The sequence below is a fragment of the Cinclus cinclus genome, chromosome 29 (assembly GCF_963662255.1).
Source record: "Cinclus cinclus chromosome 29, bCinCin1.1, whole genome shotgun sequence".
In the NCBI taxonomy this organism is placed as follows: domain Eukaryota; kingdom Metazoa; phylum Chordata; class Aves; order Passeriformes; family Cinclidae; genus Cinclus; species Cinclus cinclus.
In genome coordinates this window covers 1,368,508-1,388,651 of record NC_085074.1, presented here as the reverse complement: position 1 = coordinate 1,388,651, position 20,144 = coordinate 1,368,508, and the positions used below count along the sequence as shown (strand labels likewise).

Sequence of the window (20,144 nt, the reverse complement as noted above, 5' to 3'; positions counted from 1 at the left end):
GTCCCTGTCCCAGTCCCTGTCCCAGTCCCTGTCCCCGTCCCCGTCCCCGTCCCGCAGCCACCCCAGACACCAGAGTGGCTCCTTGGCACCTTTATTTGTCCTCAGACCCCTGGGGGGGGCTGTGGTGGCCCCAGGGTGACACGAGTGGTGACAGTTGGGTCCCCAGGGGGATCAGGGGGTCTCTCAGGTGTCCCCAGGGGTGTCCCCAGGCTCAGGGAGCATCCCCAGGTGTCTCAGGGGGTGTCCCCAGGCTTAGGGGTGTCCCCAGATGTGTCCCAGGCTCAAGGGGTGTCCCCATGGGTGTCCCCAGGTGCTCAGGCTGCATCCCCAGGGGTGTCCCAGTCTCAGGTGATGACCCCAGGCACAGGGGGAGGTGTCCCCAGGTATCTCACGGGGTGTCCCCAGGGGTGTCCCCAGGCTCAGGGGGTGTCCCCAGGGATGTCCCCAGGGGTGTCCCAGTCTCAGGTGATGACCCCAGGCTCAGGGGGTGTCCCCAGGTGTCTCAGGGGGTGTCCCCAGGTGCTCAGGGGTTGCCCCCACCCCCGGTGTTCCCGGTGTTCCTGTTCCTGTTGTTCCCGGTGTTCCCGGTGTTCCCGTTCCCGGTGTTCCCGGTGTTCCTGTTCCTGTTGTTCCCGGTGTTCCCGGTGTTCCCGTTCCCGGTGTTCCCGGTGTTCCTGTTCCTGTTGTTCCCGGTGTTCCCGGTGTTCCCGTTCCCGGTGTTCCCGGTGTTCCTGTTCCTGTTGTTCCCGGTGTTCCCGGTGTTCCCGGTGTTCCCGGTGTTCCCGGTGTTCCCGGTGTTCCCGTTCCCTCTCCGGGTGAACCTGAAGCTCTGCAGGGGATTCCCGGAGCCGCGGGGCTGCCACAGAGGTGGGGGTGGGGTTAGGGGAGGTTTTGGGGGGATCTGGGGGAGCCTTTGGAGGGATTCTGGGGAGGCTTTCAGGGATTTTTGGGAGAGCTTTTTGTGGAAGGTTGGGGCATTTTAGGGAGGTTTTGGGGGGTTTGGAGGAATTTTTTTTGGGGGGGTGGGGGGATTTGGGGGAAATTTTGGGAATTTGAGGGTTCAGGGGTTTTGGGGGTGGGTCCCTCACCTTGCCAGCCCCCCCAGCAGGACCCTTGGGAGTGCAGGGGGAAGAATTTGGGGAATCTGGGGAAATTTTGGGGTCCAGGGATGGCAGGGGTGGGAATTTGGGGAGATTTTGGGGTTCAGGGGAGGATTCTGGGATCCCTCACCTTGTTCCCCCCCCGTCGGGCCCCGGCCCCTCGGGGACATTTTCTCTTTTTGGGGTTGGGGTCGGCGATGCCGCGGAGACTGGGGGGCACTGGGGGGGGCACAAACGGGGGGATTTCACCCCAAAAACAGCCCTGCTCCCAGTTCACCCCAATTCCCACCCCAGACCCCAATGCACACCAACACCCACCCCAAAACCACCCCAGACCCCAATTCCCACCCAAAACCACCCCAGACCCCAATTCCCACCCAAAACCACCCCAGACCCCAATTCCCACCCCAGACCCCAATGCACCCCAATTCCCACCCCAAAACCACCCCAGACCCCAATTCCCACCCCAATTCCCACCCCAGACCCCAATGCACCCCAATTCCCACCCCAATTCCCACCCCAGACCCCAATGCACCCCAATTCCCACCCCAATTCCCACCCCAGACCCCAATTCCCACCCCAAAACCACCCCAGACCCCAATTCCCACCCCAATTCCCACCCCAGACCCCAATTCCCACCCAAAACCACCCCAGACCCCAATTCCCACCCCAGACCCCAATGCACCCCAACACCCACCCCAAAACCACCCCAGACCCCAATTCCCACCCCAAAACCACCCCAGACCCCAATTCCCACCCCAGACCCCAATGCACCCCAATTCCCACCCCAATTCCCACCCCAGACCCCAATGCACCCCAATTCCCACCCCAATTCCCACCCCAGACCCCAATTCCCACCCCAAAACCACCCCAGACCCCAATTCCCACCCCAATTCCCACCCCAGACCCCAATTCCCACCCAAAACCACCCCAGACCCCAATTCCCACCCCAGACCCCAATGCACCCCAATTCCCACCCCAAAACCACCCCAGACCCCAATGCACCCCAATTCCCACCCCAATTCCCACCCCAGACCCCAATTCCCACCCCAAAACCACCCCAGACCCCAATTCCCACCCCAATTCCCACCCCAAACCCCAATTCCCACCCCAATTCCCACCCCAAACCCCACTGCACCCCAACACCCACCCCAAAATCTCCCCTGGTCCCATTTCCCTGCTTTTTCACCCCAAAACCCAACCTGGGGTCAATCAGGGAATTCTTCCTCTCCCAATCCCTGATCCACCCCATTCCCCTCCCATTTTTCCCATTTTCCATTCCCCTCCCATTTTTCCTTTTTTTTCACATTTTTATCCCATTTTCCCCATTTTTATCCCATTTTTTCCTCATTTGTATCCCATTTTTCCCCACTTTTTCCCCATTTTTATCCCATTTTTTCCTCATTTGTATCCCATTTTTCCCCACTTTTTCCCCATTTTTATCTCATTTTTTCCCCATTTTTATCCCTTTTTCTCCCCATTTTCTCCCCATTTTTTCCGCTTCTCTCTCCCCCGTTTTTCCCCGTTTTTCCCCGTTTTTTCCCCATTTTTTCCCCATTTTTTCCCCGTTTTTCCCCGTTTTTCCCCATTTTCCCCCCCGTTTTTCCCCATTTTTTCCCCGTTTTCCCCCATTTTTTCCCCCGTTTTTCCCAAATCTCCCGTTTTTTGCCCCGTTTTTTACCCAGGTACTCGGGCACGTGCCCCAGCTGTGGCTGGACCCTGGCTGGGTGCAGGGGCCGCTCCCATTTCCCTCCTGCTTTTCCCCATTTTTATCCCATTTTTTCCCCATTTTTATCCCTTTTTCTCCCCATTTTCTCCCCATTTTTTCGCTTCTCTCTCCCCCGTTTTTCCCCATTTTTTCCCCATTTTTTCCCCATTTTTTCCCCGTTTTTCCCCATTTTTTCCCCGTTTTTCCCCGTTTTTTCCCCATTTTTTCCCCATTTTTTCCCCGTTTTTCCCCATTTTTTCCCCGTTTTCCCCCATTTTCCCCCCCGTTTTTCCCAAATCTCCCGTTTTTTGCCCCGTTTTTTACCCAGGTACTCGGGCACGTGCCCCAGCTGTGGCTGGACCCTGGCTGGGTGCAGGGGCCGCTCCCATTTCCCTCCTGCTTTTCCCCATTTTTATCCCATTTTTTCCCCATTTTTATCCCACTTTTATCCCATTCTTCCCCATTCTTATCCCATTTTTTCCTCATTTTTATCCTATTTTTTCTTCATTTCTATCCCGTTTTTTCCCCATTTTTTCCCCGTTTTCCCCACTTTTTCCCCATTTTTTCCCCGTTTTTCCCCATTTTTTCCCCGTTTTTTCCCCCGTTTTTCCCCATTTTTATCCCTTTTTCTCCCCATTTTCTCCCCATTTTTTCCGCTTCTCTCTCCCCCGTTTTTTCCCCCGTTTTTTCCCCATTTTTCCCCGTTTTTTCCCCGTTTTTCCCCATTTTTTCCCCATTTTTCCCCGTTTTTCCCCATTTTCCCCCCCGTTTTTCCCAAATCTCCCGTTTTTTGCCCCGTTTTTTACCCAGGTACTCGGGCACGTGCCCCAGCTGTGGCTGGACCCTGGCTGGGTGCAGGGGCCGCTCCCATTTCCCTCCTGCTTTTCCCCACTTTTATCCCACTTTTATCCCATTTTTATCCCATTTCTATCCCATTTTTATCCCATTTTTTCCTCATTTGGATTCCATTTTTTCTCCACTTTTCCCCCATTTTTATCCCTTTTTCTCCCCATTTTTTCGCTTCTCTCTCCCCCGTTTTTCCCCGTTTTTTTCCCCGTTTTTCCCCATTTTTTCCCCATTTTTTCCCCATTTTTATCCCTTTTTCTCCCCATTTTCTCCCCATTTTTTCGCTTCTCTCTCCCCCGTTTTTCCCCATTTTTTCCCCATTTTTTCCCCATTTTTTCCCCGTTTTTCCCCATTTTTTCCCCATTTTTCCCCGTTTTTTCCCCATTTTTTCCCCATTTTTTCCCCATTTTTCCCCGTTTTCCCCCATTTTCCCCCCCGTTTTTCCCAAATCTCCCGTTTTTTGCCCCGTTTTTTACCCAGGTACTCGGGCACGTGCCCCAGCTGTGGCTGGACCCTGGCTGGGTGCAGGGGCCGCTCCCATTTCCCTCCTGCTTTTCCCCACTTTTATCCCATTTTTATCCCATTTCTTCCCCATTTTTATCCCTTTTTTTCCCCATTTTTATCCCATTTTTTCCTCATTTGGATTCCATTTTTTCTCCACTTTTCCCCCATTTTTATCCCTTTTTCTCCCCATTTTTTCGCTTCTCTCTCCCCCGTTTTTTCCCCGTTTTTTCCCCATTTTTTCCCCGTTTTTTCCCCGTTTTTTCCCCATTTTTTCCCGTTTTTTCCCCGTTTTTCCCCCATTTTTTCCCCATTTTTTCCCCGTTTTTCCCCATTTTTATCCCTTTTTCTCCCCATTTTCTCCCCATTTTTTCGCTTCTCTCTCCCCCGTTTTTCCCCGTTTTTCCCCCGTTTTTTCCCCGTTTTTCCCCGTTTTTCCCCGTTTTTTCCTCGTTTTTCCCCCATTTTCCCCCCCGTTTTTCCCAAATCTCCCGTTTTTTGCCCCGTTTTTTACCCAGGTACTCGGGCACGTGCCCCAGCTGTGGCTGGACCCTGGCTGGGTGCAGGGGCCGGTCGTGCCTCAGCGCCTGCAGATCCCGAGGATTGTCCTCAAAATAAACCTGGCAACACCAAAAAAAAAAAAAAATAAATAAATAAAAACCCCAAAAAAAAACCCCCAAATCCTCCTCCATTAATGAGCTGGTCGTTAATTAATCCTTAATTAATCCTTAATTCATTAATTGCAAACGGGAATTTCCTGCCCGGATCCGCCTCGGGAGTCGTTAAAATGCCAAAAATTGGGGGAAAAATGGAGGTTTTGGGGAGGAAATCCCAAAGGGATTTGGGGTTTTGAAGGGAAATTGGGGAATTTTTTTTTTTTTTTTTTTTTTTTTTTTATAGTTTTCAAAGGGAAATTTGGGAATTTTTCAAGGATTTGGGAATTTTTTAAAGGGAGATTTGGGATTTGGAAAGGAGATTTGGGAGTTTTAAAAGGGAAATTTGGGGTTTGAAAAGGAGATTTGGGATTTGAAAGGGAAATTTGGGAATTTTTCAAGGATTTGGGGTTTGAAAGGGATTTGAAAGGGATTTGGGAGTTTTTAAAGGGAAATTTGGGATATGAAAAAGAAATTTGGGATTTGAAAGGGATTTGGGAATTTTTTAAAGGGAAATTTGGGATTTGAAAGGGATTTGGGAATTTTTAAAGGGAAATTTGGGAATTTTTCAAGGATTTGGGGTTTGAAAGGGATTTGGGAATATTTAAAGGAAGATTTGGGATTTTTCAAGGATTTGGGATTTTAAAGGGATTTGGGAATTTTTAAAAGGGAAATTTGGGATTTGAAAAGGAGATTTGGGATTTGAAAGGGATTTGCAATTTTAAAGAGAAATTTGGGAATTTTAAAGGATTTGGGATTTTAAATGATTTGGAATTTTAAAGGATTTGGGATATTTAAAGGGATTTGGGATTTTAAAGGGATTTAGGATTTGAAAGGATTTGGGATTTTAAAGGGAAATTTGGGATTTTAGGAGGAAATTTGAGATTTTAAAGGATTTGGGATTTTAAATGATTTGGGATTTTAAAGGGAAATTTGGGATTTTAAAAAGAAATTTGTGATTTGAAAGGGATTTGGGATATTTAAAGGAGAATTTAGGAGATTTTAAAGGGAAATTCAGGAATTTTTCAAGGATTTGAGATTTTAAAGGGGGATTTTGGATTTTTAAAGGGAAATTTTGGATTTTAAAGGGAAATATGGGATATTTAAAGGGAAATTTGGGATTTTAAAGGGATTTGGGATCTTAAAGGGATTTAGGATTTTAAAGGGAAATTTGGGATTTTAAAGGGATTTGGGATTTTAAAGGGAAATTTGGGATTTTAAAGGGATTTGGGATTTTAAAGGGAAATTTGGGATTTTAAAGGGATTTGGGATTTTAAAGGGATTTGGGATTATTAAAGGGAAATCTGGGATTGTTAAAGGGAAATTCAGGATTTTCTCCTAATTTTGGGAGTTTTCTGCCAATTTTGGGGTTCTTAGGCCAATTTTGGGGTTTTTAATCCTGATTTTTGGGGTTTTATCCCGCTTTGGGTTTAATCCTAATTTTGGGGGTTTTTATCCCAATTTGGGGGGTTTAATCCTAATTTTTGGGGGGGGTTATCCCAATTTAGTTTTTATTTTTATTTTGGAGAGCTCTACCCCAATTCTGTCTTTTTTACCACAATTTGGGGGAGGTTTCACCCCAATTTTGGGGTTATCATCCCAATTTTGGGTTTCTACCCACATTGTGGGGTTTTACCCCAATTTTAGGGTTTTTATCCCAATTTTGGGTGGTTTTAATACTGATTTTGAGGCGTTTTACCCCAATTTTAGGGTTTTTATCCCAATTTTGGGTGGTTTTAATACTGATTTTGAGGCGTTTTACCCCAATTTTAGGGTTTTTATCCCAATTTTGGGTGTTTTTAATACTGATTTTGAGGAGTTTTACCCCAATTTTAGGGTTTTTATCCCAATTTTGGGTGTTTTTAATACTGATTTTTGAGGAGTTTTACCCCAATTTTAGGGTTTTTATCCCAATTTTGGGTGTTTTTAATACTGATTTTGAGGAGTTTTACCCCAATTTTAGGGTTTTTATCCCAATTTTGGGTGTTTTTAATACTGATTTTGAGGAGTTTTACCCCAATTTTGGAGGGATTTTCCCCCAATTTTGGGGTTTTCCCCTCCCAATTATGGAGGGATTTTGCCCAAATTTGGTTTTTTCCCCCAAATTTTGTGTTTTGTTCAAGGTCTCACCTTGAGTTTCTCCGAGTTGAGGAGCTCCAGGCGCAGCTCCCGGAGCCGAGCCTCGCGCACGGCCTGCTTGGTGACAGAGCGCATGGCATCCTGGGGACATCGGGGACATTGGGGACATTGGGGACATTGGGGACATTGGGGACATTGGGGACATTGGGGACATTGGGGACATCACTGGGGACATTGGGGACATTGGGGACAGGCCTGCTTGGTGACAGAGCGCATGGCATCCTGGGGACATCGGGGACATTGGGGACATTGGGGACATCATTGGGGACATTGGGGACATCACTGGGGACATTGGGGACATTGGGGACATTGGGGACATCACTGGGGACATTGGGGACATTGGGGACATTGGGGACATCATTGGGGACATTGGGGACATTGGGGACATCACTGGGGACATTGGGGACAGGCCTGCTTGGTGACAGAGCGCATGGCATCCTGGGGACATCGGGGACATTGGGGACATTGGGGACATCACTGGGGACATTGGGGACATTGGGGACATTGGGGACATCATTGGGGACATTGGGGACATTGGGGACATCACTGGGGACATTGGGGACAGGCCTGCTTGGTGACAGAGCGCATGGCATCCTGGGGACATCGGGGACATTGGGGACATTGGGGACATCATTGGGGACATTGGGGACATTGGGGACATTGGGGACATTGGGGACATCACTGGGGACATTGGGGACATCACTGGGGACATTGGGGACAGGCCTGCTTGGTGACAGAGCGCATGGCATCCTGGGGACATCGGGGACATTGGGGACATTGGGGACACTGGGGACATTGGGGACATTGGGGACATCATTGGGGACATTGGGGACATTGGGGACATTGGGGACACTGGGGACATTGGGGACATCACTGGGGACATTGGGGACAGGCCTGCTTGGTGACAGAGCGCATGGCATCCTGGGGACATCGGGGACATTGGGGACATTGGGGACATCATTGGGGACATTGGGGACATCACTGGGGACATCGGGGACATTGGGGACATTGGGGACATCATTGGGGACATTGGGGACATTGGGGACATTGGGGACATCATTGGGGACATTGGGGACATTGGGGACATCACTGGGGACATTGGGGACATTGGGGACAGGCCTGCTTGGTGACAGAGCGCATGGCATCCTGGGGACATCGGGGACATTGGGGACATTGGGGACATCACTGGGGACATTGGGGACATCACTGGGGACATTGGGGACATTGGGGACATTGGGGACATCATTGGGGACATTGGGGACATTGGGGACATTGGGGACATTGGGGACATCATTGGGGACATTGGGGACATTGGGGACAGGCCTGCTTGGTGACAGAGCGCATGGCATCCTGGGGACATTGGGGACATTGGGGACATCACTGGGGACATTGGGGACATTGGGGACATCACTGGGGACATTGGGGACAGGCCTGCTTGGTGACAGAGCGCATGGCATCCTGGGGACATCGGGGACATTGGGGACATTGGGGACATTGGGGACATCATTGGGGACATTGGGGACATTGGGGACATTGGGGACATCATTGGGGACATTGGGGACATTGGGGACATTGGGGACATCATTGGGGACATTGGGGACATTGGGGACATTGGGGACATCATTGGGGACATTGGGGACATTGGGGACACTGGGGACAGGCCTGCTTGGTGACAGAGCGCATGGCATCCTGGGGACATCGGGGACATTGGGGACATTGGGGACATCACTGGGGACATTGGGGACATCACTGGGGACATTGGGGACATTGGGGACATTGGGGACATTGGGGACATCATTGGGGACATTGGGGACATTGGGGACATTGGGGACATTGGGGACATTGGGGACATCATTGGGGACATTGGGGACAGGCCTGCTTGGTGACAGAGCGCATGGCATCCTGGGGACATCGGGGACATTGGGGACATCACTGGGGACATTGGGGACATTGGGGACATCACTGGGGACATTGGGGACAGGCCTGCTTGGTGACAGAGCGCATGGCATCCTGGGGACATCGGGGACATTGGGGACATTGGGGACATCATTGGGGACATTGGGGACATTGGGGACATTGGGGACATCATTGGGGACATTGGGGACATTGGGGACATTGGGGACACTGGGGACAGGCCTGCTTGGTGACAGAGCGCATGGCATCCTGGGGACATCGGGGACATCGGGGACATTGGGGACATCATTGGGGACATTGGGGACATTGGGGACATCATTGGGGACATTGGGGACAGGCCTGCTTGGTGACAGAGCGCATGGCATCCTGGAGACATCGGGGACATTGGGGACATTGGGGACATCACTGGGGACATTGGGGACAGGCCTGCTTGGTGACAGAGCGCATGGCATCCTGGGGACATCGGGGACATTGGGGACATTGGGGACACTGGGGACATTGGGGACATTGGGGACATCACTGGGGACATTGGGGACATTGGGGACATCACTGGGGACACTGGGGACAGGCCTGCTTGGTGACAGAGCGCATGGCATCCTGGGGACATCGGGGACATTGGGGACATTGGGGACATTGGGGACATCACTGGGGACATTGGGGACATTGGGGACATTGGGGACATCATTGGGGACATCACTGGGGACATTGGGGACATTGGGGACACTGGGGACATTGGGGACATCATTGGGGACATTGGGGACATTGGGGACATCATTGGGGACATTGGGGACATCATTGGGGACATTGGGGACATTGGGGACATCACTGGGGACACTGGGGACAGGCCTGCTTGGTGACAGAGCGCATGGCATCCTGGGGACATCGGGGACATTGGGGACATCACTGGGGACATTGGGGACATTGGGGACATCATTGGGGACATTGGGGACAGGCCTGCTTGGTGACAGAGCGCATGGCATCCTGGGGACATCGAGGACATTGGGGACATCACTGGGGACATTGGGGACACTGGGGACATCACTGGGGACACTGGGGACAGGCCTGCTTGGTGACAGAGCGCATGGCATCCTGGGGACATTGGGGACATTGGGGACATCACTGGGGACATTGGGGACACTGGGGACATTGGGGACATTGGGGACATCGGGGACATTGGGGACATTGGGGACATCACTGGGGACATTTGGGACATTGGGGACATCACTGGGGACATTGGGGACAGGCCTGCTTGGTGACAGAGCGCATGGCATCCTGGGGACATCGGGGACATTGGGGACATTGGGGACATTGGGGACATTGGGGACATCACTGGGGACATTGGGGACATTGGGGACATTGGGGACATCATTGGGGACATTGGGGACAGGCCTGCTTGGTGACAGAGCGCATGGCATCCTGGGGACATTGGGGACATCACTGGAGACATTGGGGACATTGGGGACATCACTCAGGACACTGGGGACATTGGGGACACTGGGGACATCATTGGGGACAATGGGGACATTTGGGACATTGGGGACACTGGGGACACTGGGGACATTGGGGACATCATTGGGGACAATGGGGACATTCAGGACATCATTGGGGACAACACTGGGGACATCATTGGGGACAGGCCTGCTTGGTGACAGAGCATGGCGTCCTCTTGGGGACAGGGGGATATCAGAAACACTGGGGACAGCACTGGGGACACCGGGACAGCACTGGGGACCCCTCCCATTGCATCCTCAGCAAGGGACACAGGGTGGCACCAGCCCCAGTGTCCCCCCAGTGTCCCCCCAGTGTCCCCCCAGTGTCCCCAGTGTCCCCTACCCTGCAGCGGTACCGCAGCGTCTCGATCTCCTCCATGCGGAACTCGTAGGGCTGCAGCATGGACTGGCCGTTCTCTGTGGGGACACGGGGCCACCTCAGTGTCCCCAGGGACCCCGCAGTGTCCCCGAACACCCCCCAGCGTCCCCAGCGTCCCCCTCACCTCCTGCCAGCGCGTCCTCGATGCGCCGCAGCCCCTCGAGCTCGTCGGGCAGTGCCAGCGTCAGCGCCGTGCCCGGGCTGTCCCCACGCGCCGTCCTGGGGACAGGGGACACGCTGGGACACCCTGACCTGGGGACACCCTGGGGACACCCACCTGGGGACACCCTGGGGACACCCTGGGGACACCCTGGGGACACCGACCTGGGGACACCCTGGGGACACCCTGGGGACACCCTGGGGACAGGGGACACGCTGGGACACCCTGACCTGGGGACACCCTGGGGACACCCACCTGGGGACACCCTGGGGACACCCTGGGGACACCCTGGGGACAGGGGACACGCTGGGACACCCACCTGGGGACACCCTGGGGACACCCTGGGGACAGGGGACACGCTGGGACACCCACCTGGGGACACCCTGGGGACACCCTGGGGACACCCACCTGGGGACACCCTGGGGACACCCTGGGGACACCCTGGGGACAGGGGACATGCTGGGACACCCTGACCTGGGGACACCCTGGGGACACCGACCTGGGGACACCCTGGGGACAGGGGACACCCTGGGGACAGGGGACATGCTGGGACACCCACCTGGGGACACCCTGACCTGGGGACACCCTGGGGACAGGGGACACCCTGGGGACAGGGGACATGCTGGGACACCCACCTGGGGACACCCTGGGGACACCCTGGGGACAGGGGACACGCTGGGACACCCTGACCTGGGGACACCCTGGGGACACCCTGGGGACACCCTGGGGACAGGGGACACGCTGGGACACCCACCTGGGGACACCCTGGGGACACCCTGGGGACAGGGGACACGCTGGGACACCCACCTGGGGACACCCTGGGGACACCCTGGGGACACCCACCTGGGGACACCCTGGGGACACCCTGGGGACACCCTGGGGACAGGGGACATGCTGGGACACCCTGACCTGGGGACACCCTGGGGACACCGACCTGGGGACACCCTGGGGACAGGGGACACCCTGGGGACAGGGGACATGCTGGGACACCCACCTGGGGACACCCTGACCTGGGGACACCCTGGGGACAGGGGACACCCTGGGGACAGGGGACATGCTGGGACACCCACCTGGGGACACCCTGACCTGGGGACACCCTGGGGACACCGACCTGGGGACAGGGGACACCCTGGGGACACCCACCTGGGGACACCCTGGGGACAGGGGACACCCTGGGGACACCCACCTGGGGACACCCTGGGGACAGGGGACATGCTGGGACACCCTGGGGACAGGGGACACCCTGGGGACACCGACCTGGGGACACCCCGGGGACACCCCAGGGACACCCTGACCTGGGGACACCCTGGGGACTCCCAAAGCCCCTGCCAGCCCTCCCAACTCCCCTGGAGACAGCGTGGTGACACCGCTGGGGACACAGATCTGCCCACGCAGTGCATGTAGGACTCCACCGAGCTGGGGACACGGAAGCTGTGACCCCAGTGACCCCGTGGTGACATTGGTGACACTGGTGACACACCTGCCCACACGGTGGATGTAGCACTCCACCGAGCTGGGGACATCGAAGTTGATGACGGCGGCGACGTTCTGGAAATCGATTCCTCGAGAGGCGCTGAACTCGGGGTCCTGGGGACACTGCGGGGACTGTCCCCTCCTGTCACCCTTCCTGGGGACATGGGGACACTCAGGGACTGTCCCCTCCTGTCACCCTTCCTGGGGACACCCACGGGGTACAGGGACAGGGACCCTGCAGCACTCATGGGACGCTGGTGGCATCCCCGGGTCCCCGGTGCCACCCACACAACACAGGTGGCACCAAAGGCTCCCTGGTGGCTCCCTGCTGTCCCCAGTGCCACCCCAGTGTCCCCAGTGCCACCTCCTGTTCCCAGTGCCACCCCCTGTTCCCAGTGTCACCCTCCTGTCCCCAGGCTGTCCCCAGTGTCACCCCCCGTCCCCACACTGACCCCAGGCTGTCCCCAGTGTCACCCCACTGTCCCCAATGTCACCCCCTGTCCCCAGTGCCACCCCCTGTCCCCAGTGCCACCCCACTGTCCCCAGTGCCACCCCCTGTCCCCAGTGCCACCCCAGTGTCCCCAGTGTCACCCCCTGTCCCCACACTGACCTGGCTGTCCCCACCTTGCGGGGGCGGTGCCGGGGGGGCTCTGCCGGTCCCTCCTCATCGGTGGCCACGATGAAATCGTACAGGCCACGGTTAAACTGGGCAATGACATGGCACCTGGGACAGGGACATCCCAGTGTCACCAGGGACAGCCCAGTGTCACCAGGGACAGCCCAGTGTCACCAGGCACCTGGGACAGGGACATCCCAGTGTCACCAGGGACACCACAGTGTCACCAGGGACAGCCCAGTGTCACCAGGCACCTGGGACAGGGACATCCCAGTGTCACCAGGGACACCACAGTGTCACCAGGGACAGCCCAGTGTCACCAGGCACCTGGGACAGGGACATCCCAGTGTCACCAGGGACACCCCAGTGTCACCAGGCACCTGGGACAGGGACATCCCAGTGTCACCAGGGACACCCCAGTGTCACCAGGGACAGCCCAGTGTCACCAGGCACCTGGGACAGGGACATCCCAGTGTCACCAGGGACAGCTCAGTGTCACCAGGCACCTGGGACAGGGACATCCCAGTGTCACCAGGGACACCACAGTGTCACCAGGGACAGCCCAGTGTCACCAGGCACCTGGGACAGGGACATCCCAGTGTCACCAGGGACACCACAGTGTCACCAGGGACAGCCCAGTGTCACCAGGCACCTGGGACAGGGACATCCCAGTGTCACCAGGGACACCACAGTGTCACCAGGGACAGCCCAGTGTCACCAGGCACCTGGGACAGGGACATCCCAGTGTCACCAGGGACACCCCAGTGTCACCAGGCACCTGGGACAGGGACATCCCAGTGTCACCAGGGACACCCCAGTGTCACCAGGGACAGCCCAGTGTCACCAGGCACCTGGGACAGGGACATCCCAGTGTCACCAGGGACAGCTCAGTGTCACCAGGCACCTGGGACAGGGACATCCCAGTGTCACCAGGGACACCCCAGTGTCACCAGGGACAGCCCAGTGTCACCAGGCACCTGGGACAGGGACATCCCAGTGTCACCAGGGACAGCCCAGTGTCACCAGGGACAGCCCAGTGACACCAGGCACCTGGGACAGGGACATCCCAGTGTCACCAGGGACACCCCAGTGTCACCAGGGACAGCCCAGTGTCACCAGGCACCTGGGACAGGGACATCCCAGTGTCACCAGGGACAGCTCAGTGTCACCAGGCACCTGGGACAGGGACATCCCAGTGTCACCAGGGACACCCCAGTGTCACCAGGGACAGCCCAGTGTCACCAGGCACCTGGGACAGGGACAGCCCAGTGTCACCAGGGACACCCCAGTGTCACCAGGCACCTGGGACAGGGACATCCCAGTGTCACCAGGGACACCCCAGTGTCACCAGGCACCTGGGACAGGGACATCCCAGTGTCACCAGGGACACCCCAGTGTCACCAGGGACAGCCCAGTGTCACCAGGCACCTGGGACAGGGACATCCCAGTGTCACCAGGGACACCCCAGTGTCACCAGGGACAGCCCAGTGTCACCAGGCACCTGGGACAGGGACATCCCAGTGTCACCAGGGACAGCCCAGTGTCACCAGGCACCTGGGACAGGGACATCCCAGTGTCACCAGGGACACCCCAGTGTCACCAGGCACCTGGGACAGGGACATCCCAGTGTCACCAGGGACACCCCAGTGTCACCAGGCACCTGGGACAGGGACACCCCAGTGTCACCAGGACACCCCAGTGTCACCAGGGACAGCCCAGTGTCACCAGGCACCTGGGACAGGGACATCCCAGTGTCACCAGGGACAGCCCAGTGTCACCAGGCACCTGGGACAGGGACATCCCAGTGTCACCAGGGACAGCCCAGTGTCACCAGGCACCTGGGACAGGGACATCCCAGTGTCACCAGGGACAGCCCAGTGTCACCAGGCACCTGGGACAGGGACACAGGGGACATCAGCGGGGACACCCCCCATGTCACACAGGATGTCCCCACTGTCCCCAGGGTCCCCTGTCCTGCCTCCTTGCACCGCAGGGATTTAGGGCACAAATGGGAATTCCCATGGATCCCACCCCATAAATCCCAGCAGGACTCACCACGATCATGCAGTCAGCTGCAGGTTTAGGACAAAACTGGGAATTCCCACCAACCCCACCCCATAAATCCCACAGATCCCACAGATCCCACCAGGACTCACCAGGATCGGGCGGGCAGCTGCGAGTTTAGGATAAAACTGGGAATTCCCACCAACCCCACCCCATAAATCCCACAGATCCCACCAAACCCACCAGAAACAGGAATTCCCTCCAACCCTACCCCATAAATCCCATAAATCCCACAGATCCCACCAGGACTCACCGGGACCGGGCGGGCAGCCGAGGGTTTAGGGTAGAAACAGGAATTCCCACCAACCCCACCCCATAAATCCCACAGATCCCACCAGGACTCACCGGGACCGGGCGGGCAGCTGCGGGTTTAGGGTGCAGGCGGCGATCCCAAACTGCTCCAGGAAGAGTTTGAGGCGGAAGGCTCGGGCCAGGCTGCCCACGAAGAGCAGGGCCCGGCCCCGCAGCAGCCGCAGCTTCAGCAGCGCCGCCAGCAGCAGGAACTTGTCCTCCTCCGTGTCACAGCACAGCTGGAACTGCTGGAGCTGGGAACGGCCCGGGAGACGGGGCTCGGGGGGCAGCACCTGCACCTGGAATGGGAATTTGGGGTTTGGGATCCTAAATGGGGCACTGGGGATAAGGAATTCCCAGCACAGCTGGAACTGCTGGGAGTGGCTCGGGAGATGGGGCTCGGGGGGGAGAACCTGCACCTGGAATGGGAATTTGGGGTTTGGGATCCTAAATGGGGCACTGGGGATAAGGAATTCCCAGCACAGCTGGAACTGCTGGGAGTGGCTCGGGAGATGGGGCTCGGGGGGGAGAACCTGCACCTGGAATGGGAATTTGGGGTTTGGGATCCTAAATGGGGCACTGGGGATAAGGAATTCCCAGCACAGCTGGAACTGCTGGGAGTGGCTCGGGAGATGGGGCTCGGGGGGCAGCACCTGCACCTGGAATGGGAATTTGGGGTTTGGGATCCTAAATGGGGCACTGGGGATAAGGAATTCCCAGCACAGCTGGAACTGCTGGGAGTGGCTCGGGAGATGGGGCTCGGGGGGGGAGAACCTGCACCTGGAATGGGAATTTGGGGTTTGGGGTCCTAAATGGGGGATAAGGAGCTGGAATTACAGCACCTGGAACTGCTGGGAATGGCCTGGGAGATGGAGCTGGGGGGGGGGAGAACCTGCACCTGGAATGGGAATTTGGGATCCTAAATGGGAGATTGGGGTAAGGAATTCTCAGGACCTGGAATTGCTGGGAACAGCCTGGAAAAAGGGGCTCCGGGGGGGAGCTCCTTAACCTGGAATGGGAATTTGGGGTTTGGGATCCTAAAGGGGGCTTTGGGGATAAGGAATTCCCAGCATCTGGAACTGGAATTTGGGGTTAGGAATCCAAAATGGGGGATTGGGAATTGGAATTTGGGGTTTGGGATGGGAAATGGGGGATTGAGGAGCTGGAATTGTCAGGACCTGGAATAGGAATTTAGGGTCAGCAGTGGGAAATGAGGGATTGGGAGCCAGAATTCCGAGCAACTGGAATGGGAATTTGGGGTCAGGAACCCAAAATAGGGGGATTGGGGAGCTAGAATTCCCAAATTCCAGGTTAGGGACCCAAAACAGGCATGTGTTGAGTCAGTGTTCCTGAATTCCAGCATTTCCTGTCCCCAAAACAGTGACTTGGGATGGGGTGTTCCCAAATCCTGGTGTTTACCAGCCCCATAATTCTGGGTTCTAGCCCCAAAATGTGCTCCTGTGAAGGCTGATCCCACATCCTGGTATTTTCCAGCCCTAAAATTCCCATCTCTAAAACTCCCATCCCCAGATCGTGCTCCTGGGAACAGGGTGTTCCCAAATCCCAGTGTTTTCCCAGCCCTGAAATTCCCATTCCCAAAATGTGCCCCAAATCCTGGTGCTTCCCAGCCCCAAAATTCCGGGTTCTAGCCCCAAAATGTGCTCCTGGGGATGAAGTGTTCCCAATTCCAGCTGAGTTCCCATCCCAAAAATTCTGGGTTCTAGCCCCAAAACGTGTTCCTGGGAACGGGGTGTTCCCAAAGCCCGGTGTTTCCCATCTCTGTGCCCACTGTGGAACCCCCAAACCTCATTCCAGACCCCCTAAAATCCCCCAAATTCCCCCAAATCCCCCCCAGCTCACGGGGTTGTGCAGCACCAGCTCCTGCAGCGCCTCCAGCTCGGGGTTCAGCGTGGCCGACACCAGCAGGGCCTGGTAGATTTTGGGCAGGTGGCTGAGGAAAAACGGGGGGGTCAGGGGCACCCCAAAACCCCTCAGGGTACCCCAAACCCCCTCAGGGTACCCCAAAATCCCTCCAAGTGCCCCAAGACTGCCCAAAAACTCCTCAGAACCCCCATAACCCTTCAGTGTCCCACAAAATCTTTGTGACCCCAAATCCCCTCAGTGCACCCCAAAACTCCTCAGGGCCCCCCATAAAACTGAGACCCCAAAATCCCTCAGAACTCCCCCAAAAACCTCTCAGTGCTCCCCAACTCTCAGTGACCCCAAATCCTCTCAGGGAACCCCAAAACCCCAGGGCTGTGACCCCAAAATCAGTGCCCCCAAATCCCAGCTGGTGCCCCCATAAATCCCAGTGCCCCCCAAAACCTCAGTGTTCCCCAAACCTTCAAAGCCCCAAAACTCTCAGTGCCCCCCAAAACCTCAGTGCACCCCAAATCCTCCCAGAACTCCCCAAAATCTCAGTACTGCCCCCCAACTTTTTACCTGTGCCCTCCACCCCCGTGTCCCCCGAGCCTCCCCAAATGTCCCCGAGTATATCGAGTATCCTGTGTGTCGTGTCCCTGAATGTCCCCCTGTGTCCCCTGAGTGTCCCCAAATGTCCCTGAGTGTCCCCAAATGTCCCAGAGTGTCTCGAGTATCCCATGTGTCACGTCCCCTGAGTGTCCCCCCACGTCCCCCCGTGTCCCCTGAGTGTCGCCCCGTGTCCCCCTGTATCGCCTAAATGTCCCCCCGTGTCCCCTGAGTGTCCCCCCATGTTCCCTGAGTGTCCCCAAATGTCCCAGAGTGTCTCGAGTATCCTGTGTGTCGTGTCCCTGAATGTCCCCCTGTGTCCCCCGAGTGTCCCCAAATGTCCCAGAGTGTCCCCAAATGTCCCAGAGTGTCCTGAGTATCCCATGTGTCACGTCCCCTGAGTGTCCCCCCACGTCCCCCCGCGTCCCCTGAGTGTCCCCAAATGTCCCAGAGTGTCCCCAAATGTCCCCGAGTGTCCCGAGTATCCCATGTGTCACGTCCCCTGAGTGTGCCCCCGTGTCCCCACCAGAGCAGGGCCCTGATGTCGTCCCCGAAGCCGAAGGACAGCAGCAGATCGGCCTCGTCCAGCACCAGCAGCTCCAGCCACGGCCGCAGGCTCAGGTTGTGCCCGGCCACGTGAGCCAGGACACGGCCGGGAGTGCCCACCACGATGTCCGGCTGCTCCATCAGCACCGGCCTGGGGACACCAGGGGACACCGGGGAGGGGTCAGGGATGTGGAGGGGACATCCAGGGCTCCAGTGGAGCTTGGGGACACCAGGGAAGGGTCAGGGACACTGGGGAGGGGTGAGGGACACTGGGGTGGGGTCAGGGACATGCAGGGGACATCCAGGGGACACCAGGGAAGGGTCAGGGACACTGGGGAGGGGTGAGGGACACTGGGGTGGGGTCAGGGACATGCAGGGGACATCCAGGGGACACCAGGGAAGGGTCAGGGACACTGGGGAGGGGTGAGGGACACTGGGGTGGGGTCAGGGACATGCAGGGGACATCCAGGGGACACCAGGGAAGGGTCAGGGACACTGGGGTGGGGCTGGCACACTGGGAAGGGTCAGGGATACTGGGGAAGGGTCAGGGACACTGGAAGGATCAGGGACACCAGGGTGGGGCCGGAGACACCAGGGGGGTCTCGGGGGTCACCAGGGGGGTCTTGGGGGTGACTGACCGCTGGTCAGCGAGCTCGGAGTGGCCGGAGAGCTCGGCCACGCGCAGCTGGCGGGAGCAGAAGGCGGTGAGGCGGCGCAGGGTGTGCCCGACCTGCCGGGCCAGCTCCGCCGAGGGCACCAGCACCAGAGCCCGCACGGCCTGGGGCACGGCTGGGGACGCCTGGGGACACGCAGGGGACACTGGGGTCACTGGGGGGACAGGGACATAAGCCCTGCACGGACTGGGGCACGGCTGGGGACACACAGGGGACACTGGGGTCACCCCAATGCCCCCATGCCCATTCTTTCAGTGCCCCCAGTATCCCCCATTTCCAATCCCCCCCAGTGCCCCTCATTAATGCCCAGCAGTTTGTGCAACAGGGGCAGTCCCAGTGACCCCAGGACTCCCAGTACCCCCAGTACCTCCTTGATGCCCAGCAGTTTGTGCAACAGGGGCAGTCCATACGCTCCCGTTTTCCCGGAGCCCGTCCTGGCTCGGGCCAGCAGGTCCCGGCCCTCCATGGCCAGCGGGATGGCCTGGGCCTGGATGGCCGTGGGCACTGCCCAGCCCAGCTCTGCCACGGCCTACGGGCACGGGGCTCGGTGTCACCGCGGGGACGCGTGCTCCCCATGGTGACAGTCCCCAGTGTCACCTCCTCCCCATGGTGACAGTCTCCAGCGTCACCCCTGGGCCATGTCCTCCCCGTAATGGTGGTCCTCAGTGTCACCCCTCCCCAGGGGACTCCGGTGTCCCCTCAGGGCTCCCCACCCCTCAAGGAACCCCAGTGTCTGGCTCCTCATGTCCTCCCCGAGGGGTTTCCCAATGTCCCCTTCCCCCAAAGGGTCCCCAATGTTCCGCCCCAAAAGCGACCCCACAATTCTCCCCCTCCTCGAGCGACCCCCGCTGTCCCAATCCCCCCCACCCCCAAAAGTTCCCCGATCCCTCCCCAGAGAGGAACCCCAAGGACCCACACCCTTCGCGGGACCCCGGCAATCGCTACCCCCAAACACCCCGCTCCTCCCCGGCCCGAGCCCCCCTCCCGGTGCCCCCTTCGCCTCTCACGCCTCCCTTTCTCTCCTCACCCGCAGCAGCCGCCCGTCCAGCCCCATGTGCTCGAAACCCTTCGCCTCCATGTCTGCCGCCATCTTGGTCCCACCACACACACACACACAGAGG

At 57.3% G+C, this 20,144-nt stretch overlaps 1 protein-coding gene across 4 annotated transcripts; it reads right to left on the bottom strand.

Moving 5' to 3' along the window:
• Positions 1-75: 75 nt before the first annotated feature.
• Positions 76-20,119, bottom strand: DDX56 (DEAD-box helicase 56). Of its 4 annotated transcripts, none has more exons than XM_062510736.1 (14): positions 20,051-20,119; positions 19,391-19,552; positions 18,988-19,148; positions 18,330-18,500; positions 17,195-17,285; positions 15,389-15,633; positions 12,974-13,087; positions 12,371-12,517; positions 10,855-10,949; positions 10,695-10,768; positions 6,939-7,028; positions 4,670-4,775; positions 1,231-1,319; positions 76-856 (listed from the first exon to the last, which is right to left on the bottom strand). In XM_062510736.1, exons 1-14 carry the CDS (start codon positions 20,111-20,113, stop codon positions 524-526), a joined length of 1,941 nt encoding a protein of 646 aa, XP_062366720.1. In that variant the 5' UTR covers positions 20,114-20,119; the 3' UTR covers positions 76-523. The 4 variants fall into 4 exon arrangements, with proteins under 4 accessions (XP_062366720.1, XP_062366721.1, XP_062366722.1 ...); XM_062510737.1 differs by having other exon boundaries at positions 13,013-13,087; XM_062510738.1 differs by lacking the exon at positions 12,371-12,517.
• Between the last annotated feature and the right edge of the window lie 25 nt (positions 20,120-20,144).